At 43.2% G+C, this 20,914-nt stretch overlaps 1 protein-coding gene across 13 annotated transcripts in view; it reads right to left on the reverse strand.

The window, feature by feature from the left end:
• DTNB (dystrobrevin beta) overlaps positions 1 to 20,914 on the reverse strand; it is a 194,158-nt gene that overhangs the window by 29,019 nt on the left and 144,225 nt on the right. For 9 of the 13 annotated variants that reach the window (XM_066266618.1, XM_066266615.1, XM_066266610.1 and 6 more), the window contains 4 exons: positions 13,344 to 13,429; positions 11,219 to 11,332; positions 6,054 to 6,150; positions 1,226 to 1,246 (listed from right to left, as the gene is read on the reverse strand). In XM_066266618.1, the coding sequence (XP_066122715.1) occupies positions 1,226 to 1,246; positions 6,054 to 6,150; positions 11,219 to 11,332; positions 13,344 to 13,429 (318 nt within the window). The remainder of the gene's footprint in view (positions 1 to 1,225; positions 1,247 to 6,053; positions 6,151 to 11,218; positions 11,333 to 13,343; positions 13,430 to 20,914) is intronic. The other 4 variants (XM_066266617.1, XM_066266619.1, XM_066266612.1 and 1 more) reach the window with 1 other exon arrangement.

The raw sequence follows: 20,914 nt of genomic DNA on the forward strand, positions 1-20,914 counted from the left end.
TAAATTGCTGCACTTGACTTTCCATCCAGTACCCTGCTTTGCCCATATCAGTGCATCTCTTGCTATGGAAGTGCCACAGATCAGAGCAATAACCTATGTGTGAATGAAAGAAACTCCTTTACATTAAAGCCGCTGAGATCTCTGGGTCGTCTGCCTCTCCTACCACCACCCTCTCCCTGCCTCTTTCTGATAGTCGGTCTCTCCGTCATTCCGTCACTCCGTCCTTGCCTCTTCCCTTCACTGCCTATCTCTTCCTTCCTTCCCTCTCCACTTTACTCTATGGTTCCACTGCTCTCCTAACTGAAAATAATAATAAACACAATGTTTTATATTCCCATTCTCATCTGAAACATGGATAAATTTTGTTTTTTGAAAAAGAAATGAGTACAGTGTTTGAATTAAACGTTTCATATTTCTCTCTTTAAAAAACAAGCCCTGAGGTAAACTAAAAATCAGCTATAGCTTATAGAGAAGATGTATGCTCTGAAACCCTCACCATGTTATGTAAACATGTGCTGTTTCTACTGCAGATAGATCCTGAGTTGATTTTCTCATGTGAGTTAGTGGCTATTGCAATAAACAAAAGCGAACATAAACCTCCCCTAACCACCCCGCAGCAGCCGTGAGTTTGGAGACGCTGCAGGCCCCTCTGGAGTGGGCTCCATGGTGGAAGTCATTATGGCATCCTCCTGTATCCAGTTTGCATGGGTAACTCTATGAAGAAGGCGACTGGAGTTGCAGCATCCAGAAGCCTGCTCAAGATGAAAGGACGTCTGAAGTTATCAAAAGAACTACTCATTTTCATGCACAACCCTTCAGGACACAGTATTTAGACCTGAGGTCACCTCCCACCACTCTAATAGCTGTTTCGAGCAATTAAAGTCACTCTCGACCTGAAGCAGCAGAGAAAGCAAGTGCAGGAAAGTGCAATCATGGCCTGGAGAGTCATGCACACTCAAATAAACATGACAGATGAGCGCTTCGGAGAACAATTCAACAAGTGCTGGCTTCAAATAGGAACATGCTCTACTAGGGAAACATGATGGGGACTTATAGGCCATTTTATGACACCATGGAGGGACTGCTGAGGGTGCTACACGTGATCTGTTCTGCAGAGGTGGTCTTGTGCAGGGAGGAGAGGAGAAAGTATCTACTTGTTACATGAAGAAAGGAAGAACATGCAAAAGGGGCAAGAACCAGATGGAGAATTCTGAAGTTCACTTACTGCCTGCTTTTGCTCTTCCTCCTAGAGGTGGCGAAAACAGACAAACAGGCAGAAGGAAAAAGGAGAGAGATTAATGCCCAACACCATGAACATATGGCAGAAATGACAGGAGAACAGTGTAAATCAAGCCAGCCTCGTGGGTTCAGAGATCCAAGGCCCGCCCACCACAGAAGCATCATCAGCTGGCCAGAGCAAATGGCTGACCTCTGCCCCGTCCATCCCATTCCATGTCAGCCTCTGGAGTTGCAAGGAAAGAACCTTAGAAACTACCTAGTCCAACTTTCTCATTTTTGTATCAAAAAGGGTTAGCGAGCCTGACTTGCCCAAATACAACTATTGAGGGCAAACCGAAAGAAGCAGCTTGAATGTGACTCAAAAGCCCAATATTCTATTTCCCTGTTCACAATATTCATAGGTGTTTGAGTGCATCTGTCCAGGTAGTGGTCTCAAACTGTGGGATACGGACCAGTAGCAGCAGCAACAGCAGCAGCAGTTACCTGAAAACTTGTCAAAGATGCAGATTTTGCACCCCACCCCTGGGGCCCAAACTCTTGGGGTGGGGCACTGCAATGCGCTTAATGAGCCTTGAAGCTGATTGATCGCTGGTTTGAGAAGCAGTGCTCAGAACTTCCCCAACTAGCAATCCACATGCCCACAGTCATCTCTGATTTAGGCCTCTCCCCTCCACTTGCTTTTGGGCTTCTTTGTTTTTTATTTCTTTTCCAAAGATAGATGTGTACTCCCATCCCCCTAGTAAACTGGAAACAGCTTCAGGGCCCTGAAACCTCACTTTCTCATTAATTCAACATGGGATCATTTAGAACTTCTTATGCATAAAGCTCTGGGAACACGGGACAGTCTCTTTTAGAGCCGCATAGAGTCGGTGCGCAGAGCAGGCACTTGCCAACTCTCAGCTGTCAGAACGCACCACCAGGCGCTACAGAAAGCAGCACAATGAAGATGAGATAAACACTTCCAAGTTTCTCTCTTCTCAGTCTGTTGTTCCTCAGCCACTTTGCCTTTTAATGGGTGTCTCTGCTTCCTTTCTGTGCCTCGTCCTGGCTGTTCCACCCGGTGGTCAGGGTGCCTCTGCCTTTGCCCCAAGTACACATTTCTACAAGCTGCTGCGATGCTTCTATTTAAACTGGGCCCATCCACCCAGGTAGCCTCCCTGAACATGTGTGGAAGGAGTTTTAAGGAAAGATGAGGGCGTCTCAGGATGCAGATCTTGGTGCAAAGGCAAGAATGATTTCAGTAAAGCCAAGGAATCACAAAAGGGAGAAATTACAAAAGGGAGAGATTAAGTAAAAATTTGGTGAAAATAATTTTATTCCTGCAAAGGAGAGACACGGACTAAAAATTAAATAGGCACCAAAAGCTTTCCAACTCAGCCCAGGAAGGTGCCCTCAGAACCAAAGCCAGCTGCGAGAGGCTTGTCCAAACCTATGCTCGCAGGAGCCCAGGCAGTGGGCCCCCAGCAGGAGCGGTGGGCGCCCGAGAAGTAAGGGTCTTTAAGCTTTTGCATCCGGCATCCACGGCTCCTGTTAGAAGGGGTTGGAGCTTTGCAGTTGGGAAGCCACCTCCATTCCTGGTCAAGCTTCCCTGTGGGGCAGAACACTCTTCTTCGATTTACTAGGTAAGGAGAGTTATGAAACAATTTAAATACATGTTTTATTTATTTATTTTTTGCTGGCACTAAGGGTTGAAATGGGAATTGAGATGGTGGGGGAGGGATAGGTAATTCTGACAAGCTGAAATTGTACCTGAGGTCAAAAGACCAGCGTATAATTTCTTAGACTGGTTCCTAAGACACCTCCCTATTCTGTTTTCTCCAGGTTTGGGACTGGAGAAAATATTGCTTTGGCTCAACAGAATAGGAACATTTCAAAAAGCAAAGTTTCATGTTTTGCATATTTGGTGACTATCCCATGATTTTTGATGCTCACAAAAATCAGGGGATATTTCAAAATAAATATGAAGCGATAAAAAAAGAAGCATTTGATTTTTTTTTATTAAACAAGAACATCAGAAAAGCAAATGACAAGTCAAAGATAGTTGTTCAATTATGCAAATGAGATGCAAAACCAATTTTTATTTCATTGGTGAAAATGCACTAGACAGAAGGCTGAGAGTACTGGAGTATCCATAGGTTCCCTGATAACCTAATTTTTGTCCTGTAGTTTGTTCACAGACATAAATCACGAAAATGTGCACTAGACTCACGGGTCAGGTTAGGATGAGGAGATGGACAGGGCCACATTTTCAGGACCTGAAGGCCTCCCATGGGCATTAGGAGTGGGAGATGGTAGACTCCGGCAAAGTGGTACTCAGGACAGTGCTGTATGATTTAAACTCACAAAGTCATTCAGATAAAGCCTTGAAGGCTCTGTCAACACAGAAAACAGGCCAAACAGAAGGTCTCAGAACATTTCTGTTATCAACTGGGCAGTTAGGGTCAGTAAACATTGACTGATGACAAGGCAGAGGGGCCAACTTGATTTAAAGGGAGTAATAACTCCTTAATTATATATATAGTGCAAATCTAGAACTGCTATGGCATCTACAACATGTGAGACTCGTTCCCATGTGGAATGTCTGGCTAGGTGACTAGAGTACTGCCATAGCCACTGCAGTCATCTACATAAAAATTTCTATTTGAAAATTCATTTGCAAATGAGGCTGAAATTCAAAACTGTAGCATTCATCTGGTAAATATGTTTCAAAAACAGTCATGGAAAATGAGGTAGAAAAATATTGGGAGCAGGATTTAGAAACAGAAACACCAACATTTAACCATTTCTAGATTAAATAAAAAGTTTGAGGCAGAGATTATCCGTATACTCATGAATTAGGGGGAAAATTTTAAGGAAAAGATACATTCTGAAACATGGGTACCTAAGTGTTGGTCCATATTAGCCATTAAAATAAAAACAGTAAGAAGGTCCCTGATACTCTTTGGTGACAGGAATGAAGTCCTATTCACCGTTATATGCCAAATACCTACACATGACACTTAGGAATTCAATACTTTTTGTTAAATAAATATGATTAATTTTTATCAAGCCTTGTTCCAAAGAAAAGGATTTAAGATGAATTCATAAACAATGGTGACACTTCATATGTATGCTTCTTAAAATGATCATTTTTCAGATAAAACAGACAAAGTACATAATATTTCACTGAAGGAGTGAAATAAAAGAACTCCCTGTGAAATGGGAACTTGTGTGGTGCATTTTAATTTCTGAGTATCCCAGACCATGTGGATCAATTGTGTATTTGACTAACTGCTTACAGCTGTTTTATGAGAGAATTAAATACTAGCAGACTGAACATCAATGAAAGCAGGACACTCTTTTGAAATTAAAATTAGGATTCTAAAGGATACTTTTATTATGTGCTGGTGAAGGTGTATTTTTTTAATAGTAAGAAAACATCTTTGAAATTTTAATAGAAGTCAGTGATGCCTATGTAGGCCCTTTTAGAAGTGTATGTCATACACAAATCAAGATTGTAATCCTTTCAGGAAGCTGGACACTACAGGAGTAAAATTTTAACTGTGAATTCTAACCAGTGAATAAAACAACAACGTTCCTGGGCATGTCTGTAAATTCTTCCTCCCCATCTGAATGGCCTCAGCCTGTCAGGTGGGTAAATGATTAGGTGTTTGAGAACGTGGCAGGGGGTCTTACACAATGGGACAGCAGGGTCCTGCCTATTTTACTGAAATTATAACTGTAAGACCACAGCTAGAAACACAAGAAAACTCAGGGTTTGGGATTTGAGTTCCAGGCACCAGCACATTCTGCTTAGCCCTTGAATACAAGCATCAGAGTTGAACTATAAGTTGAAGAAGAGTTGATATTTTCCCAGTTGATATCGTCTTGGGCTACCACCCCTAGTCTGGACCCTTGTCACTTCAGGCCCAGATGATTTCATTAGTCTCCTTCTACCCTTGTTTTTCCCCTTTTTTACCCATTCTGCATATTTTCCTATTTTTTTCAAAACCTCAGAGACTCCCCTTTATCACAGGATTAACCCCCACCCCACTGGCTTCTGAGGTGCTCCAAATTGTGCTATCTCCCTTCTGACTGCCAGCTCTGTCATATCACAAAATGCAGTGGCTGCAGGGCACAGACCTCAGGAATGCATGGCATGAACAGATGTGCTCCGGCACTGCTGCTACACAGCTGGGTCAATATTTCTGTTCAGCACCAATAAAATCTCCAGGTAAGGACATTTAAACACCAAGCGTGCCTTTCTCTGCTCTGGGGCGTAAGGCTTGTATTATATTTTTCAATAAAAATAGACAGTGAGACCTGACTTATTCCAGTTATTAAAGCCCCAATCTAGCAAACCTAGAGCTAACGTGCTATTTTGCTCTTCCTTATACAGTGAAGTCACTGATGCAAGTTGGAGTGTTAAGGCTGGTATGCTTCGGTAATATTCATTTAAAAATGACAAAATATTTACAGGTGGAATATGTGAATACTTGTCTTAAAAGAAACTTTAAATAGTTGGGAAATACTCATTTACACATAGTTAATATTCTATTTATAAACATTCATAAAAGCAACTATTCAAGGACATTACTCTGGATCCTGTTATTAATTTTGTCTTTTTTAATCAGGCTTTATACTAATGTAGATGACTGTTACACTGAATCAGATCACCATTACGGAGGTTTACCTGGAAACTGGGTCCAGGCAGCAATGTTCAGCCTCTTGCCTCCCGCTCGGACACCCCAGGGGAGGCTGAGCTGCCCTGGAGGTGGAGGGTGGACAGACAGCGGAGCGGCGGGAAGGGCCACGAGCAGGCCACCGGCTCTTACCTTCAGCAGCTTCATGAGGCCTTCCAGCTGAACCATCAGCTCGCGCCGGCTCTCCTGCAGTGCCGACATCCTCTGCTCCAGTTCGTCCTTCCTTTGCCTGTCCAGCAGGAAAAGCCCATCAGAAATGAAACTTTGAAGATAAAAGGTCTAAGCCAGGTGACACCAGGTTTGGACCCGATTCTGCTACGTACCAGTGTATGAGATGCTGAGCAAGTCGTTTAACCTCTGACACTTTATGGATAAAGGGGTCATGTATCTATCTTGCCCACCCTCCTAGTGGGAGGATAGCATGTAAAAATGCTCTGGGGAGTATATTTGGCCAAATAGAGAAAAAGTATTAGTAATATTATTATTAAAGTGATTGAGAAAATTCTCTCCGTCAGGAAATCAAATTACCTCATTTAGAAAAACACACAGAACCAGCCCCAATTTAAATCAAGAGCGAAGAAAACGAACGGAAACTGCTCAGAGAGAACCGGGTTCAGAAGTCAGTGCTACGAGCACCAGACCTCGGGCCCAGCAGTGTGACAGAGTCCCGATGACCCTGTGTCTAAGAGAACCCTCTTTCCTGGAACAGACTGCATGTCACCTCTAGCTGAGTATGTCCAAAATCAAACTCAAGACTCTGCTCCCCCAATGGTTCTCTTTCTCAGCTTCCCTGTCTGCCATTTTCTCCTCCAGTTGTCATGGCTGAGAAACTCCGTCCTCTTTGATACTTTCCTGTTTATATCCTATTTTCAATTAAGTCATCCAACTGAGATAACTTTTTCCTTGAAATTTATGTATGTATCTTTCTAATCTCACTTCTCTCACTTTCTCCAAGTGCTCCTTTACCTCATACACCCAATGGCCTCTTAGCTGGATTATTTCTGATTTTCATCTATTATGATGAGGAAAAAGCAGTGGAACACTTGAAGCCCATCATTTACTAAATATACAACATTGGAAAAGTCACTTGACCTGTCTGCACTTCAATTTTCTATTCTGTAAAATGGGACTAGTAATAAATAGCATCAACAATGTTTAAGGAACAAATACGGCCCTGGCCAGTTGGCTCAGTGGTAGAGCGTCGGCCTGGTGTGCGGGAGTCCCAGGTTCGATTCCCGGCCAGGGCACACAGGAGAAGCGCCCATCTGCTTCTCCACCCCTCCCTCTCTCCTTCCTCTCTGTTTCTCTCTTCCCTCCCGCAGCCAAGGCTCCATTGGAGCAAAGTTTGCTTGGGCGCTGAGGATGGCTCTGTGGCCTCTGCCTCTGGCGCTAGAATGGCTCTGATTGCAGCAGAGCGACGCCCCAGATGGGCAGAGCATCACCCCCTAGTGGGCATGCCAGGTGGATCCCGGTCGGGCGCATGCGGGAGTCTGTCTGACTGCCTCCCCATTTCCAACTTAAGAAAAATACAAAAAAAAAGGAACAAATACTACGACTATGAAAGTGCTATGTCAAGCTTGTAGTGCTGTTCAAAGGAAAACTGTATTCATTTCATTATCCTCTATAATAAGTCAACAGAATTTCTAGCATCAATGACTCCTGCCCTGCACAATCTAGACCTCTGCTGCCTAGTATGGTGGCCACGAGCCACATACGGCTGCTCAGCACTTGAAACATGGCTGGTCTGAACTGAGCTGCACTGAAAATGTAACATACACACTGGATTTCAAAAACCTAGTGTGGACAAAATAAAATAAAATATTTCATTAATAATTTTTAATGTGGAAATGATAATATTTTGGATATACCAGACCAAGTAAAGGATAGTATTAAAATTAATGACACTTACTTCCTTTTAGTTTGTCACTATGGTTGCTAGAAAAGTTTTAATCACACATGTGGCTCACATTGGATTTCTATTGGAGAACACAGCTCCAGAGCCACCCACAATCCCATCCTTAGCACCTCACCTCCTGTTCCCTCCTATGTCTGGGCCTCCAGATGGTTCACTTTTCCCTAAACAGATCCCATTAGTTTACAACTCATAGCTATCCCCTGCCTTTCAAATATTATTCACTCCAAGTCCATCCCAAATGTCACCTTTCCCAGGAAGCTGCTCCTGATTACTTCAGCAGGTAACAGGTGCTGCTGAATTAATCACCACAATAACCGGTGCTTCTCGGTGGCACTTTATTTTACCTTGCATTGCTGTCATTCCTACCACTGCAAAATCCTTGAGGTCACAGGATGAGTCTTACTCATCTTTGCATGTATCAAATGATTAACAGAATATCATGCATCCAGTGTGTACTCAGTTAACAGCTAGTTAACTTAATGAAATCATTATTTGAAACCCTTCGAGGATTTCCAACGACCTATTGCTTAAGGCTCTTGAGAATCTGGTCTCAATTATCTAACTAATTTTATCTCCTATCACTGGCACTTTAAAGATTAATTCAATGGGTGATTGAAAATAAATTCTCTTCTCCTCTCTGAAACGTGTTATACTCATTTGAGGGATCATGCTGAACCCCAACACCACTTCTAATCTGAACCATATCACCTCACACTACATGCAAATTATACCTACACCTCGCATGTTAGCTCCACCTCCCCCACTTTCATGGGTCCAACTGCTTCTAGCCTGTGAAGATTTAGATTTCTTCTAATACACTATCAGATACCCCCACTCAGATTTCTTAGAACAGGGGTCCCCAAACTATGGCCTATAGGTCACATGTGGCCCCCCGAGGCCATTTATCCGGCCCCTGCCGCACTTCTGGAAGGGGCACCTCTTTCATTGGTGGTCAGTGAGAGGAGCACATTGACCATCTCATTAGCCAAAAGCAGCCCCATAGTTCCCATTGAAATACTGGTCAGTTTGTTGATTTAAATTTACTTGTTCTTTATTTTAAATATTGTATTTGTTCCCGTTTTGTTTTTTTACTTTAAAATAAGATATGTGCAGTGTGCATAGGGATTTGTTCATAGTTTTTTTTATAGTCCGGCCCTCCAATGGTCTGAGGGACAGTGAACTGGCCCCCTGTGTAAAAAGTTTGGGGACCCTGTCTTAGAACATACTATACATACTATTTATTAACATTGTATATAATATTATTTAAATGACTAGCAACTTATTTTATTTTTTGTTTCCAAAACTAGATTATAGGTTTTTAGGATGGAATTGTTGTCTTCTAATCATCATCCTCCCTAGATTCCCAGCACAGGTACAAACACAATCGGGAGGAGCTGACTCATCCTTTCCTGAACTACCCAGACCGGATGTGGTACTCTCCCCGGTGCTGTGCACGGCCAAATAATTCCAACCCCCGGTGAAAATGAATGAACTACTGCTCTATGCAACAACACGGAAGGATCCTACAGAGTAAAATGGAGGGGTAATGTCCCGGAAGACCGCATGTAGTAACATTCCTATAGCGTCCAGAAAACAAAAAGCAAGATGAAATATTTCATTACATGGGAATATACATATATCTGGTAATACTATTTAAAGAGCAAGGGGAGAATAAGTGAAATTCTGGAGAAAGGTTAGCTCTGCGGGGTGGGGAGGCGGAAGTGAGGATGTGGAAGGAGGGGCACATGGTGACATGGTTTTATAATATATGAAGTCTCAAGTAGGCTGTGAGTTCATTTTATCATTATGCTTCATATTTTACACATTTGTCACATATATCATTGTAACAAATATACCATTAAAAATAATAATAAAGGGGAAAAGACAACTGTACGGGTCAAGAGTCATCACCACTAACCCTAACAATGAAACGCTTCACCTTGGTGCCCTCTACCAGCTGGGCACAGCACTTTCTGGCACTCCACATACACTGATCAAAACCAGAAGGGTGTCAGATACCTACAGATACATTTTTTATGTGTCTTTTAATAAAAAAGTTCTTAATATGAACAAATTTGCCAACTTCTTTCATACTTAGTAATTCTGAGAAATTATTTTCTATTCCCAAATCCTAAAAAAATTCTCCTACATTTTCTTCTAGAACTTTTAAAGTTTTGGTCTCCATGCTTAATCCATCTGTTGGGAGCTTTTGTTGTTGTTGTTTTTTTAATATAGTGTAAGGCAGAGAGCCGATGTGTTCTGTTCACGTGCATAACCAGGTGATCCAGCACACTCCCCAATGCATGGCTGCGGACTGCAGAGCAAACCAAGTCTCAGCCCAACTTAATTTAGAAACTAAAATGAGTTTTTAGGAGAATGGGAATTTCTATACCTCTGATGATTTTCATCTGCACACTTTAAATTCTTTATAACTTATTTACGAATTATATAAGTCTAAACAGAGGACAGCTATAGAAAAACAATAATCTCTTTTTTCTAGGAAAAGAAACAGTTGAGAAGCTACATGACCAAAGCCAGAAGAACTCTAAAAGGACACCCAGCGTTGCTGAATCCCAGATGACAGCACATTAAAAGTCACCTGTGCAATGTCAACATTCTAGCTTACACAGAAAAGAAACCCATCATTCAGAAATCTAGAGGTCTGGTGAGAATTGAGTGACTAGTTTCCATTCTGTCTGCACTCACGGAAGAGGATACACATCTTCCTAGGACTGATAGCAAATAAGAGCCCAACCGCTTTGATCAGATCACTGTCAGGTTATACTCTCTGTAAGCCTACCTCATTCCCTCCAAGCCAGCATCAGACTAGGAGCCAAAGTTGCTCTCCACGCTCCTTCTGACCCTGCATCCTTAGCCTCTTGATCCTTGAGGTAGTTTATATTTATGTTGAAGTGGAAGGTTCCACAGCTACGGTGCGGGAGTTCCCACTTGGTTTCTCACATCTCAGAAGATGTGTGTGGGAAGGACCCTTCCCCCAAACACAGTCCTTCTTTGTCTATAAAGTGCAAAAAGAACAGACCTACAGGTCAGGGAGAGCACTGCTCTCCAAAGTCAGACCACTGAGTGAGACAGGAAGACTGCGTGCAGCACCATGGTCTTCCTGAAGCATCACAAGGTACCGAGTTCTGCGGGTCCCGAAGCTGCACATGTCTGCCGCATTCTGCAGTGAAGGCAGAAGTCCCAGAGTGATCAATAAGGAATCCAAGCATCGGAGGGAGTAACAGAACGAGTGGACTGCTTCCGTGTTTGTTCTCATGTGACTAGTGATGCAGATAAAAGCACTCCATCCCACTGATTCGGTTTCCCGAGCTGTACGTTCCTGCCATAGCAGATTGTAACTGGATGCAGGACCCCCTCTCACCTCAGCAGCCGCAGCTCTGCCAGCAGCGTAGGGTTCTGCTGGGCCTTCTCGGGGGTGGGCTGGGATGCCTGCTCATGCTCCAGACGGAGGCGCTGGATTTCCTGCAGGATCTCCCTACAGAAGACGGGAGGGAGGAAGACGGTCATGCACAGTCCTTTCTCTTCTCCTGTTAAGAGCTATCACTCCCGTAGCACGGCCTCTACCAATCTCATCCTGACTGCTCCCAAATGACCAAGATGCAAAACGGGCACCTTAATACTGTGGCACTTGACACTTATTCAGTGAAACAATCCTTGGGGGTAGAAAAAGCCATAAAAATACTCTTCTTGAGAACTTGAAAAAATATCTTCACAGACGGAAAATGACAACCAGAACACTCTGCTCCTCTCTAGGGAAAGGACAAGAAAACGCCTTGTGACCTCCTAAGGCAGGTCCTGTGCTAAGTTCTCCCAAGTCTTCCTCTGCCTCCCTTTTTCCCCTTACCCCCCAAGTGATGGACAGCTGCTTCTACCTAAGCCTATTATATCATATCCAATCTCCTCAGCCTGGTTTCTACCTTTCAGTGTATAATGGTGTGTTGTCTGGTCTCCAAGCCTTTAAATGACTTTTTTAGTACGAGACCAGACAGTCACATGCGGCGTAATGAATCAAGACAAGACACTAGATAGAGCAAAAAGCTCTGGGAGTGCCCTGGCCGGTTGGCTCAGCGGTAGAGCGTCGGCCTGGCGTGCGGGGGGACCCGGGTTCGATTCCCGGCCAGGGCACATAGGAGAAGCGCCCATTTGCTTCTCCACCCTCCTCCCCCGTCTCTCTCTTCTCCTCCCGCAGCCAAGGCTCCATTGGAGCAAAGATGGCCCGGGCGCTGGGGATGGCTCCTTGGCCTCTGCCCCAGGCACTAGAGTGGCTCTGGTCGCGGCAGAGCGATGCCCCGGAGGGGCAGAGCATCGCCCCCTGGTGGGCAGAGCATCGCCCCTGGTGGGCGTGCCGGGTGGATCCTGGTCGGGCGCATGCGGGAGTCTGACTATCTCTCGCTGTTTCCAGCTTCAGAAAAATACAAAAAAAAAAAAAAGCTCTGGGAGTAGAGTGGAGGACGAAATCATGAGGGGAACAAGGGAACACACCTGTGGGGGAGAGAAGGCCCTGGGGGAACAGAATCTACCTGTGGGCTGGTGAGCAGAGTTTGGGACTAGCATAATGAACACCGTGCAGGTGTTCAATTAGTGTCCAGGGAATCTGCTGGACTTGGTCTGGCCTATGTTCACCATGGTGGGATCTTCCTTTGTCGTAAAAAGCCATCTAGGCCCTGGCCAGTTGGCTCAGGGGTAGAGCTCAGAGAGCCTGGTGTATGGACATCTTGGGTTCAATTCCCGGTCAGAACACACAGAAGCGACCATCTGCTTCAGGGGTAGTCAACCTTTTTATACCTACCACCCACTTTTGTATCTCTGTTAGTAGTACAATTTTCTAACCACCCACCGGTTCCACAGTAATGGTGATTTATAAAGTAGGAAAGTAACTTTACTTTATAAAATTTATAAATCAGAGTTACAGCAAGTTAAAGCATATAATAATAATTACCAAGTACTTTATGTTGGATTTTCGCTAAGTTTGGCAGAATAAATCTTTATAGAACAACTTACTATAGTTAAATCTATCTTTTTATTTATACTTTGGTTGCTCCGCTACCACCCACCATGAAAGCTGGAACACCCACTAGTGGGCGGTAGGGACCAGGTTGACTATAACTGATCTGCTTCTTCACCACTCCCTCTCTCTTATCTCTCTCTTCCTCTCCTGCAGCCATGGCTCAGTTGGAGCAAGTTGGCCCCAGGCACTGAGGATGGCTCCATGGCCTTGCCTCAGGTGCTAAAATAGCTTGGTTGCTGAGCAATGGAGCAATGGCCCCAGATGGGCAGAGCACTACTCAGTAGGGGGTTTGCTGGGTAGATCCTGGTCAGAGTGCATGCAAGAGTCTGTCACTCTGCCTCCCCACTTCTCACTTAAGAAAAAAAAAATTAGAAAAAAAAGGGAAAAGCCATCTAGTTTGCAAGGAAAATGAGAATCAGATAGATACTCACACGACAATCTTAGATTTCAGAAACTGGTTCAACTTCTGCATTCTTACCTGTTTTTGTTTTCCAGTTCTGCAATAAGCTGTCTTTGTTGTTTGTTGGCATCAAAGTTAAAGCTCAAGTCAGTGGGAGGACGAGTCTACAGTGAGGAGAAAGAACAGTTTACTTGTTTGTTTTTCTGATTCAAAAATATCCATTGATTTTTTAAAAACAGATTTTTGAGGTAAAAATTACTTACAACAGAATCCATCCATTTTAAGTGTACTGTTCAATGAGTCTTAGTAAATTTAAACTGTTCTGAAACCAATCACCATAGTCCAATTTTACCATCACCACAAAAAAAATTTCCCTCATGCCAGTTTGTGGTCAACTGCCATTCACTCCCATTCCCAGCTTCAGGCAACCGCTGGTGTGCTGTCAACTGTGTCTTTTCTCTGAAATCATAAAACATGTAAATGCTGGCTCCTAGCTGCCACTTAGCATGATATTTCTGAGGTCTATCCACGTTGCTCCATGAATGAGGAGTTCCCTCCTTTTTACTGCTGAGTAATATTCCACTATTTCAGCTTTGGCTATTAAACGAAGGGGCTGTGTGTTGATGTAGGTTTTCATTTTTCTTGTAAGCACCTAAAAGTGGAATATCTGAGTTATATGGTAACTCTATTTTAATGTTTGGACAAACTGTCAAAATGTTTTCCAAGTGGCTACACCATTTTACAATCCCACCAACAAAAACAGACGATACATGTTAACAGGATGTGGAGAATCAAATCTTGTCATTGTCCTTTTGGTTTTAATCATCCTAGTGAGTGTGAAGTATCTAACTGTGGGTTTAAAAAAATGAGATACAATTTACATGTCACTGGCTTCAGGTATATGCATGAGGTTGTGAAATCATGATCACTATCTAATTCCAGAATATTTCATCACCCAAAAAGAAACCCCATACTCATCAGCAGTCACTCCCTATCTCCCTCTCCCCCACCCTGACAACTAATAATCTAGTTTGTCTCTGTGGACTTGCCTATTCTGAATATTTCATACAAATGGAATTATAACTATATATGATCTTTTATGTCTGGTTTCTTAGACTTGGCAAAATGCTTTCAAGGTTCATCCATATTGTAGCATGTGTCAGTATTTAATCTTTTTTTATAGCTGAATAAAATTCCATTATATGGCTATACCACATTGTGTGTGTGTGTGTGTGTGTGTGTGTGTGTGTGTGTGTGTGTGTGTAACAGAAACAGAGTCAGAGAGAGGGACAGATAGAGACAGACAAACAGGAGGGGAGAGAGATAAGTATCAATTCTTTGTTCCGGCACTTCAGTTGCTCATTGACTGCTTTCTCATACGTGCCTTGACCGAGGGGCTACAGCAGACTGAGTGACCACTTGGTCAAGCCAGCAACCTTGGGCTCAAGCAGGGTCTCGTCCTAGTCCAATGCTTCATCCACTGTGCTGCTGCCTGGTCAGGCCACATTTTGTTTATTTAGCAGTTGATGGATATTTGGGTTGTTCCCATTTTTTTTTTGACTATATTGAATAATGCCGCTATGAACATTTGTGGACAAGTATATTTTATTAAGTGAGAAGTAGAGAGGCAGACAGAGAATACCACATGCACCCTGACTGGGATCTACCCAGCAAGCACCCTATAGGGTAATGCCCTGCCCATCTGGGGCTGCTGCTCTGTTGCTTAGCACCCGAGCTATTTTAGTGCCTGAGGCAAGGCCATGGTGCCATCCTTAGTCTCCTGGGCCAACTTGCTTGAACCATGGCTGCAGGAGGGAAAGAGAGAGAGAGAGAGAGAAAGAGAGAAGGTGGGGAGGATGAAGAAGCAGATGGCTGCATCTTCTATGTGTCCTGTCTGGGAATTGAACCTGGGACTTCCACATGCCAAGCTGACACTCTGGTACTGAACCAACTGGCCAGGGCTTAAAGATACATTTGCATTTCTCTTAGGTATATGCATAGGAATGGAATTGCTGGGTCATATGGTAACTGCCATTTAGGGAACTGCCAAACTGCTTTCCTAAGTGGCTACACTACTTTACAGTACCTCTATCAATGTATGAGATTCCATTTTTTCCATGTCAATACTTGTTATTGTCCTTCTTTTTGATCACAGTCATCTGAGTGGGTGTGAAGTGCTATCTCATTGTGGATTCAATTTATATCTTCCTAATGGCTAATATGTTGAGCATATTTTCATGCGCTTATTGGCCACTTAAAGATTATCTTTGGAGAGCCTGACCAGGCGGTGGCACAGTGGATAGAGCGTCGGACTGGGATGCAGAGGACCCAGGTTCGAGACCCCGAGGTCGCCAGCTTGAGCGCGGGCTCATCTGGTTTGAGCAAAAGCCCACCAGCTTGAACCCAAGGTCGCTGGCTCCAGCAAGGGGTTACCAGTCGGCTGAAGGCCCACGGTCAAGGCACATATGAGAAAGCAATCAATGAACAACTAAGGTGTTGCAACACGCAATGAAAAACTAATGATTGATGCTTCTTATCTCTCTCCATTCCTGTCTGTCTGTCCCTGTCTATCCCTCTCTCTGACTCACTCTCTGTCTCTGAAAAAAAAAAAAAAAGATTATCTTTGGAGAAATCACTGTGGTTTTGATATGCAAGTCCACTGATATTTCTAACCCATATTACCCCCTTTAGGAACATGGAAACAAATCAACACAAACTAGAAAAATGGATAAATAGGATGTGAGGGCGATCTGGCTGCGACATTTGTCACCCCATTGATCGCCAGGGTTGAGAAATCGATAAATAGGTGATATTTCCCCCTTATTGAGTAAACAAAATGAAAGCTCTCAATGAAGGAATGAGGAGGCTACACTTCACTCTGCACATTCTTAGTTCTGCCCAAAGCATGACCTACAATGAAGTAGAAACCTATCTAAAGCTTAAAGATACAATAGGTAATTCTTTTCATGTGGCATTTCCTAAATAAGTGGGCAAAGAAGCACAGCATATCTGGAAGGAGGTTTTTACCAAATTACCAAATATCTTTCTTTCTTTTTAAAATTTTACCATTGATTTGAGAGAGAGAGAGAGAGAGAGAGAAGCATCAGCTTGTTGCATTTAGTGGTTCCATTTTTTAGTTGTGCACTCATTGATTGCTTTTTGTATGTCCCCTGACTGGGGATAGAACCCACAAAGCTGGCACCCCAGGGTTATCTACTGTGTCACCCAGCCTGGGCCAATTTTTCTTTCTTTTAAGATATTTATTTTTTTTAAAAAAGATTTTATTTATTCATTTTTAGAGAGAGAGAGGGCAGGGGAGAGAGAGAAAGAGAAGAGAGAGGAGCAGGAAGCATCAACTCCCATATGTGCCTTGACCAGGTAAGCCTAGGATTTTGAACCGGTGACCTCAGCATTTCAGGTCAATGCTTTATGCACTGCACCACCATGGGTCAGGCCAATTTTTCTTTCTTTAAAAAAAAAGTGATTTTTCTCCCTCCAGAGAACAGTGGACCAGCAGCCAATTCAGCACATTCTCTATATTTTATTAAGAGTCTTATGGCCCTGCCCTGGCCGGTTGGCTCAGTGGTAGAGCGTCAGCCTGGCGTGCAGGAGTCCCAGGTTCGATTCCCGGCCAGGGCACACAGGAGAATAACCAATCTGCTTCTCCACCCCTCCCCCTCTCCTTCCTATCTGTCTCTCTCTTCCCCTCCCGCAGCTAAGGCTCCATTGGAGCAAAGTTGGCCCGGGCATTGAGGAAGGCTCTGGCCTCTGCCTCAGGTGCTAGAATGGCTCTGGTTGCAACAGAGCAATGCCCCAGATGGGCAGAGTATCGCCCCCTCGTGGGCATGCTGGGTGGACCCCGGTCAGGCGCATGCAGGGGTCTGACTGCCTCCCCGTTTCCAACTTCAGAAAAATACAAAGGAAACAAAAAACAAAAAAAAACCCCCAAACAAACAAAAAAACTAAGCCTTAGGCTATAAGGACCCTGGCCTGCTTACAGGCTGTCCCCCACAACCAACGCTAACTGTAAGCGAGCAAACATATACATAATATTTGCACACTTATGCCTGACCAGGCGGTGGTGCAGTGGATAGAGCGTCGGACTGGGATGCAGAAGACCCAGGTTCGAGACCCCGAGGTCTCCAACTTCAGTGCAGGCTCATCTGGTTGGAGCAAAAGCTCACCGGTTTGAGCCCAAGGTCGCTGGCTCGAGCAAGGGGTTACATGGTCTGCTGAAGGCCCACGGCCAAGGCATATATGAGAAAGCAATCAATGAACAGCTAAGGTATTACAACACGCAACGAAAAACTAATGATTGATGCTTTCATCTCTCCATTCCTGTCTGTCTGTCCCTGTCTATCTCTCTCTCTGACTCTCTGTCTCTGTTAAAAAAAAAAAAAAAAAAGTCTTATGGCCCTGGCTGGTTGGCTCAGTGGTAGAGTGTTGGCCCAGTGTATGGATGGCCTAGGTTTGATTCCCGGTCAGGGCTCACAGGAAAAGCGTCCATCTGTTTCTCCATCCCTCCCCCTCCCCCCCCCCCTCTTCTCCTCACACAGCAATGGCTCGACTAGTTTGAGCACATCAGTTCCAGGAGCTGAGGATGGCTTTGTGGAGCCTTGGCCTCAGGTGCTAAAAACAGCTCAGTTGCAAGCATGGCCTCAGATGGGCAGAGCATTGGCCCCAGACAGGGGTTACTGGTGGATTCTGGTTGGGGTGCATGAGGTAGTCTGTCTCTCTATCTTCCCTCCTCTCACTTGGAAAAGAAGAAAAGAGAAAGAGAAAAAAAAGTCTTGTGAGATCTTGAGTTGAACCTTGGAAAAATGGCTTGCCTGAGACTGAATCTGCTACAAATAAAATATTTACAATTTCTGAAAACTGGAGTTAAAACTAATGGCTCTTTATTAGAGTGGGACCAGGAAAGATTATGGATGAGGAAATGATCTCTGAAAGGAATTTGCTTCATATGATAGAAAACTAACAAAGACTCCATAGCATGCCACTGGAAATTTCTAGAGAACCTTTTCAGTTCTGAGTGACCACACTGCTAAGGCATTTTCAAAGAGGAGGTTAACACAGCAATCAAGAGCTATCAGCAGCAGCCACTCCAACCCAGGCAGGAAGCTTTGACACCATGTGGCATCCTTACTCAAACACTAAGACATGGGGGTGGGGGGTGGAGGAAGATTCAAATCTCAGGCAGGAGGCCTGCCTGGGGCACTGTTTGTGGGGACAAGCAGGGAGGGCCTCAGTGTAGGTGCCCACTGATGACTGATTTTAAACACAGTCAAGTGCACATTAAATAACGGAGAAACTTAAAATTTTATTTATTTACTATCTTAAACACCATGGTGCTCCTTAAAAAAAAAAAAAGCCAGGTATCTTTTTTTTTTCTATACTGCCTCCAGGACATTGAAGAGAAACAGAAAGGGAATGATTAGGTCATAAAGACATAAGAATACTTTGGCAAGAAGAGACCTAAAGAAGATTTGCTTCAAAAATTAAATAGTCGACCTGGAAATGCCGAGGTCGCCGGTTCAAAACCCTGGGCTTGCCTGGGAGTTGATGCTTCCAGCTCCTCCCCCCTTCTCTCTCTCTGTCTCTCTCTTCTCTCTCTCCCTCTCTGTCTCTCTCTCTCCCTCTCTGTCTCTCTCCTCTCTAAAAATGAATAAATAAAAAAAATTAAATAGTTCATTTATTCAACAAATACTTCCCAAGTGCTTACAATGTGCTAGATACTGTTCCAGAGATTAGGGAGGCATTAATGGTTAAGATACAGCCCCTCACCCTCACGTAGCTTACATTGCGCTTACTCAATAAGGGGGAAATATCACCTATTTATCCATTTCTCAACCCTGGCGATCAATGGGGTGACAGATGTCACAGCCAGATCGCCCTCACATTCTATTTATCCATTTTTCTAGTTTGTGTTGATTTGTTTCCATGTTCCTAAAGGGGGTAATATGGGTTAGAAATGTCAGTGGACTTGCATATCAAAACCACAGTGATTTTTCCAAAGATACTCTTTAAGTGGCCAATAAGCACATGAAAGTATGCTCAACATATTAGTCATTAGGAAGATGTAAATTAAATCTACAATGAGGTAGCACTTCACACCCACTCAGATGACTGTGACCAAAAAGAAGGACAATAACAAGTATTGACAAGGACATGGAAAAAATGGAATCCCCATACATTGATTGAGGTACTGTAAAGTAGTGTAGCCACTTAGGAAAGCAGTTTGGCAGTTCCCCAAATGGCAGTTATCACGACACACACTTCTTCAGACAGGTGATCAAGGTCAACATTGACAGTGATAAATGATGTTGGTACTATGTACCCTTGATATGATGTTAGAAAAATGACACTTACTTCTTCTTCCTCAAAACCCACAGTCTCTGTCTAATCACGAGAAAAACGTCAGACTAATACCAATTAAGGGACATTCTACAGTATAAGACTCCTCCTCCTCCAAAACTGTCAAGGTCATAAAAAAAATAAGGAAAGTCTGAGGAATTGTCATCACAGTTAAGAGGAACCTAAGGAGACAGGACAAGTGAATACAATGTGATATCCTAGATGAGATCCTGGAACAGAAAAAGGGCAGTAGGTAAAAAACTAACAAAATCTGAATAAACTATGGACTTTTGTTAATAATGTATCAATATTTGCTCATGAATTTTAACAAACATGCTATACTAATGTAATATGTTAATAAGGGAAAACTGAGTATGAGTTATATGGGAATTCCTTGTACTAGCCTCACAATTTTTCTATAAACCTAAAACTGTTCTATAATAAAAGTTTACTACAAACACTGCTCTGGCTAGCAGGTGGAGAATTTACTGTAGTAGGATAAAAATGGAAGTAGGTGAACTAGTTAGAAATCCTAGGTTTTGCTACTTATTCACCATGTGAACCTTGAGTTATTCTGTTTTACTATACCTTTATTTTCTTGTCTGTAAAGTGGGAATATTTACAAAAAGAGATATGAAGAGGATCTCTTCCTCTGTTACATTAACATTCTCCTAGACTTATGTACTCTCACAGAGCTCTATTGCTTTTAATGAGATGGAGATACATCTGAAAAATACAAGATAAGAAGAAATAAGACCCCATTTGATTAACACTGGGCAAATGTTATACAACCCAGGAAAGCCGACACAGTGAACAAACTGTAATCTGGCAGTATGCATTTCTTCAGCCTCACAAAAATAGACTGGAGGCTTCCCATCTGTATGAACTTGGCAAGAATGAGTACCAAAGAGATGTGCCTGATACCAACCAGACTTCCTTTGTATCCCAGGGGAAGTCCTGCCATCATCCCAACACCACTTGCACTAACCAGCGGGCTATGGATTATTACTATCTCTTGTCTCTCAAAAACCTGATGTTTTCTTAGGATAGTGGTTCCAAAGCCAGGTATAAATAAGATCAGAAAATTTTTTCTTTTTTATATAAAAATCAAAAGAACCAAAACCTGGAGATTTTGACCCAGTAGGTCTGAGGCAAAGCCTAGGATCTAAATATATATATTTTTAATGCTTCAGAAGATTATAATATGTAGCCAGGTTTGACAATCGTTATTTTATAGGGGATCCAGAGTTATTGAATATGTGCAAAACATCCCATGGATACTGTTGATGGTTAAT

Source organism: Saccopteryx bilineata, chromosome 3, assembly GCF_036850765.1.
Source record: "Saccopteryx bilineata isolate mSacBil1 chromosome 3, mSacBil1_pri_phased_curated, whole genome shotgun sequence".
Lineage (NCBI taxonomy): Eukaryota > Metazoa > Chordata > Mammalia > Chiroptera > Emballonuridae > Saccopteryx > Saccopteryx bilineata.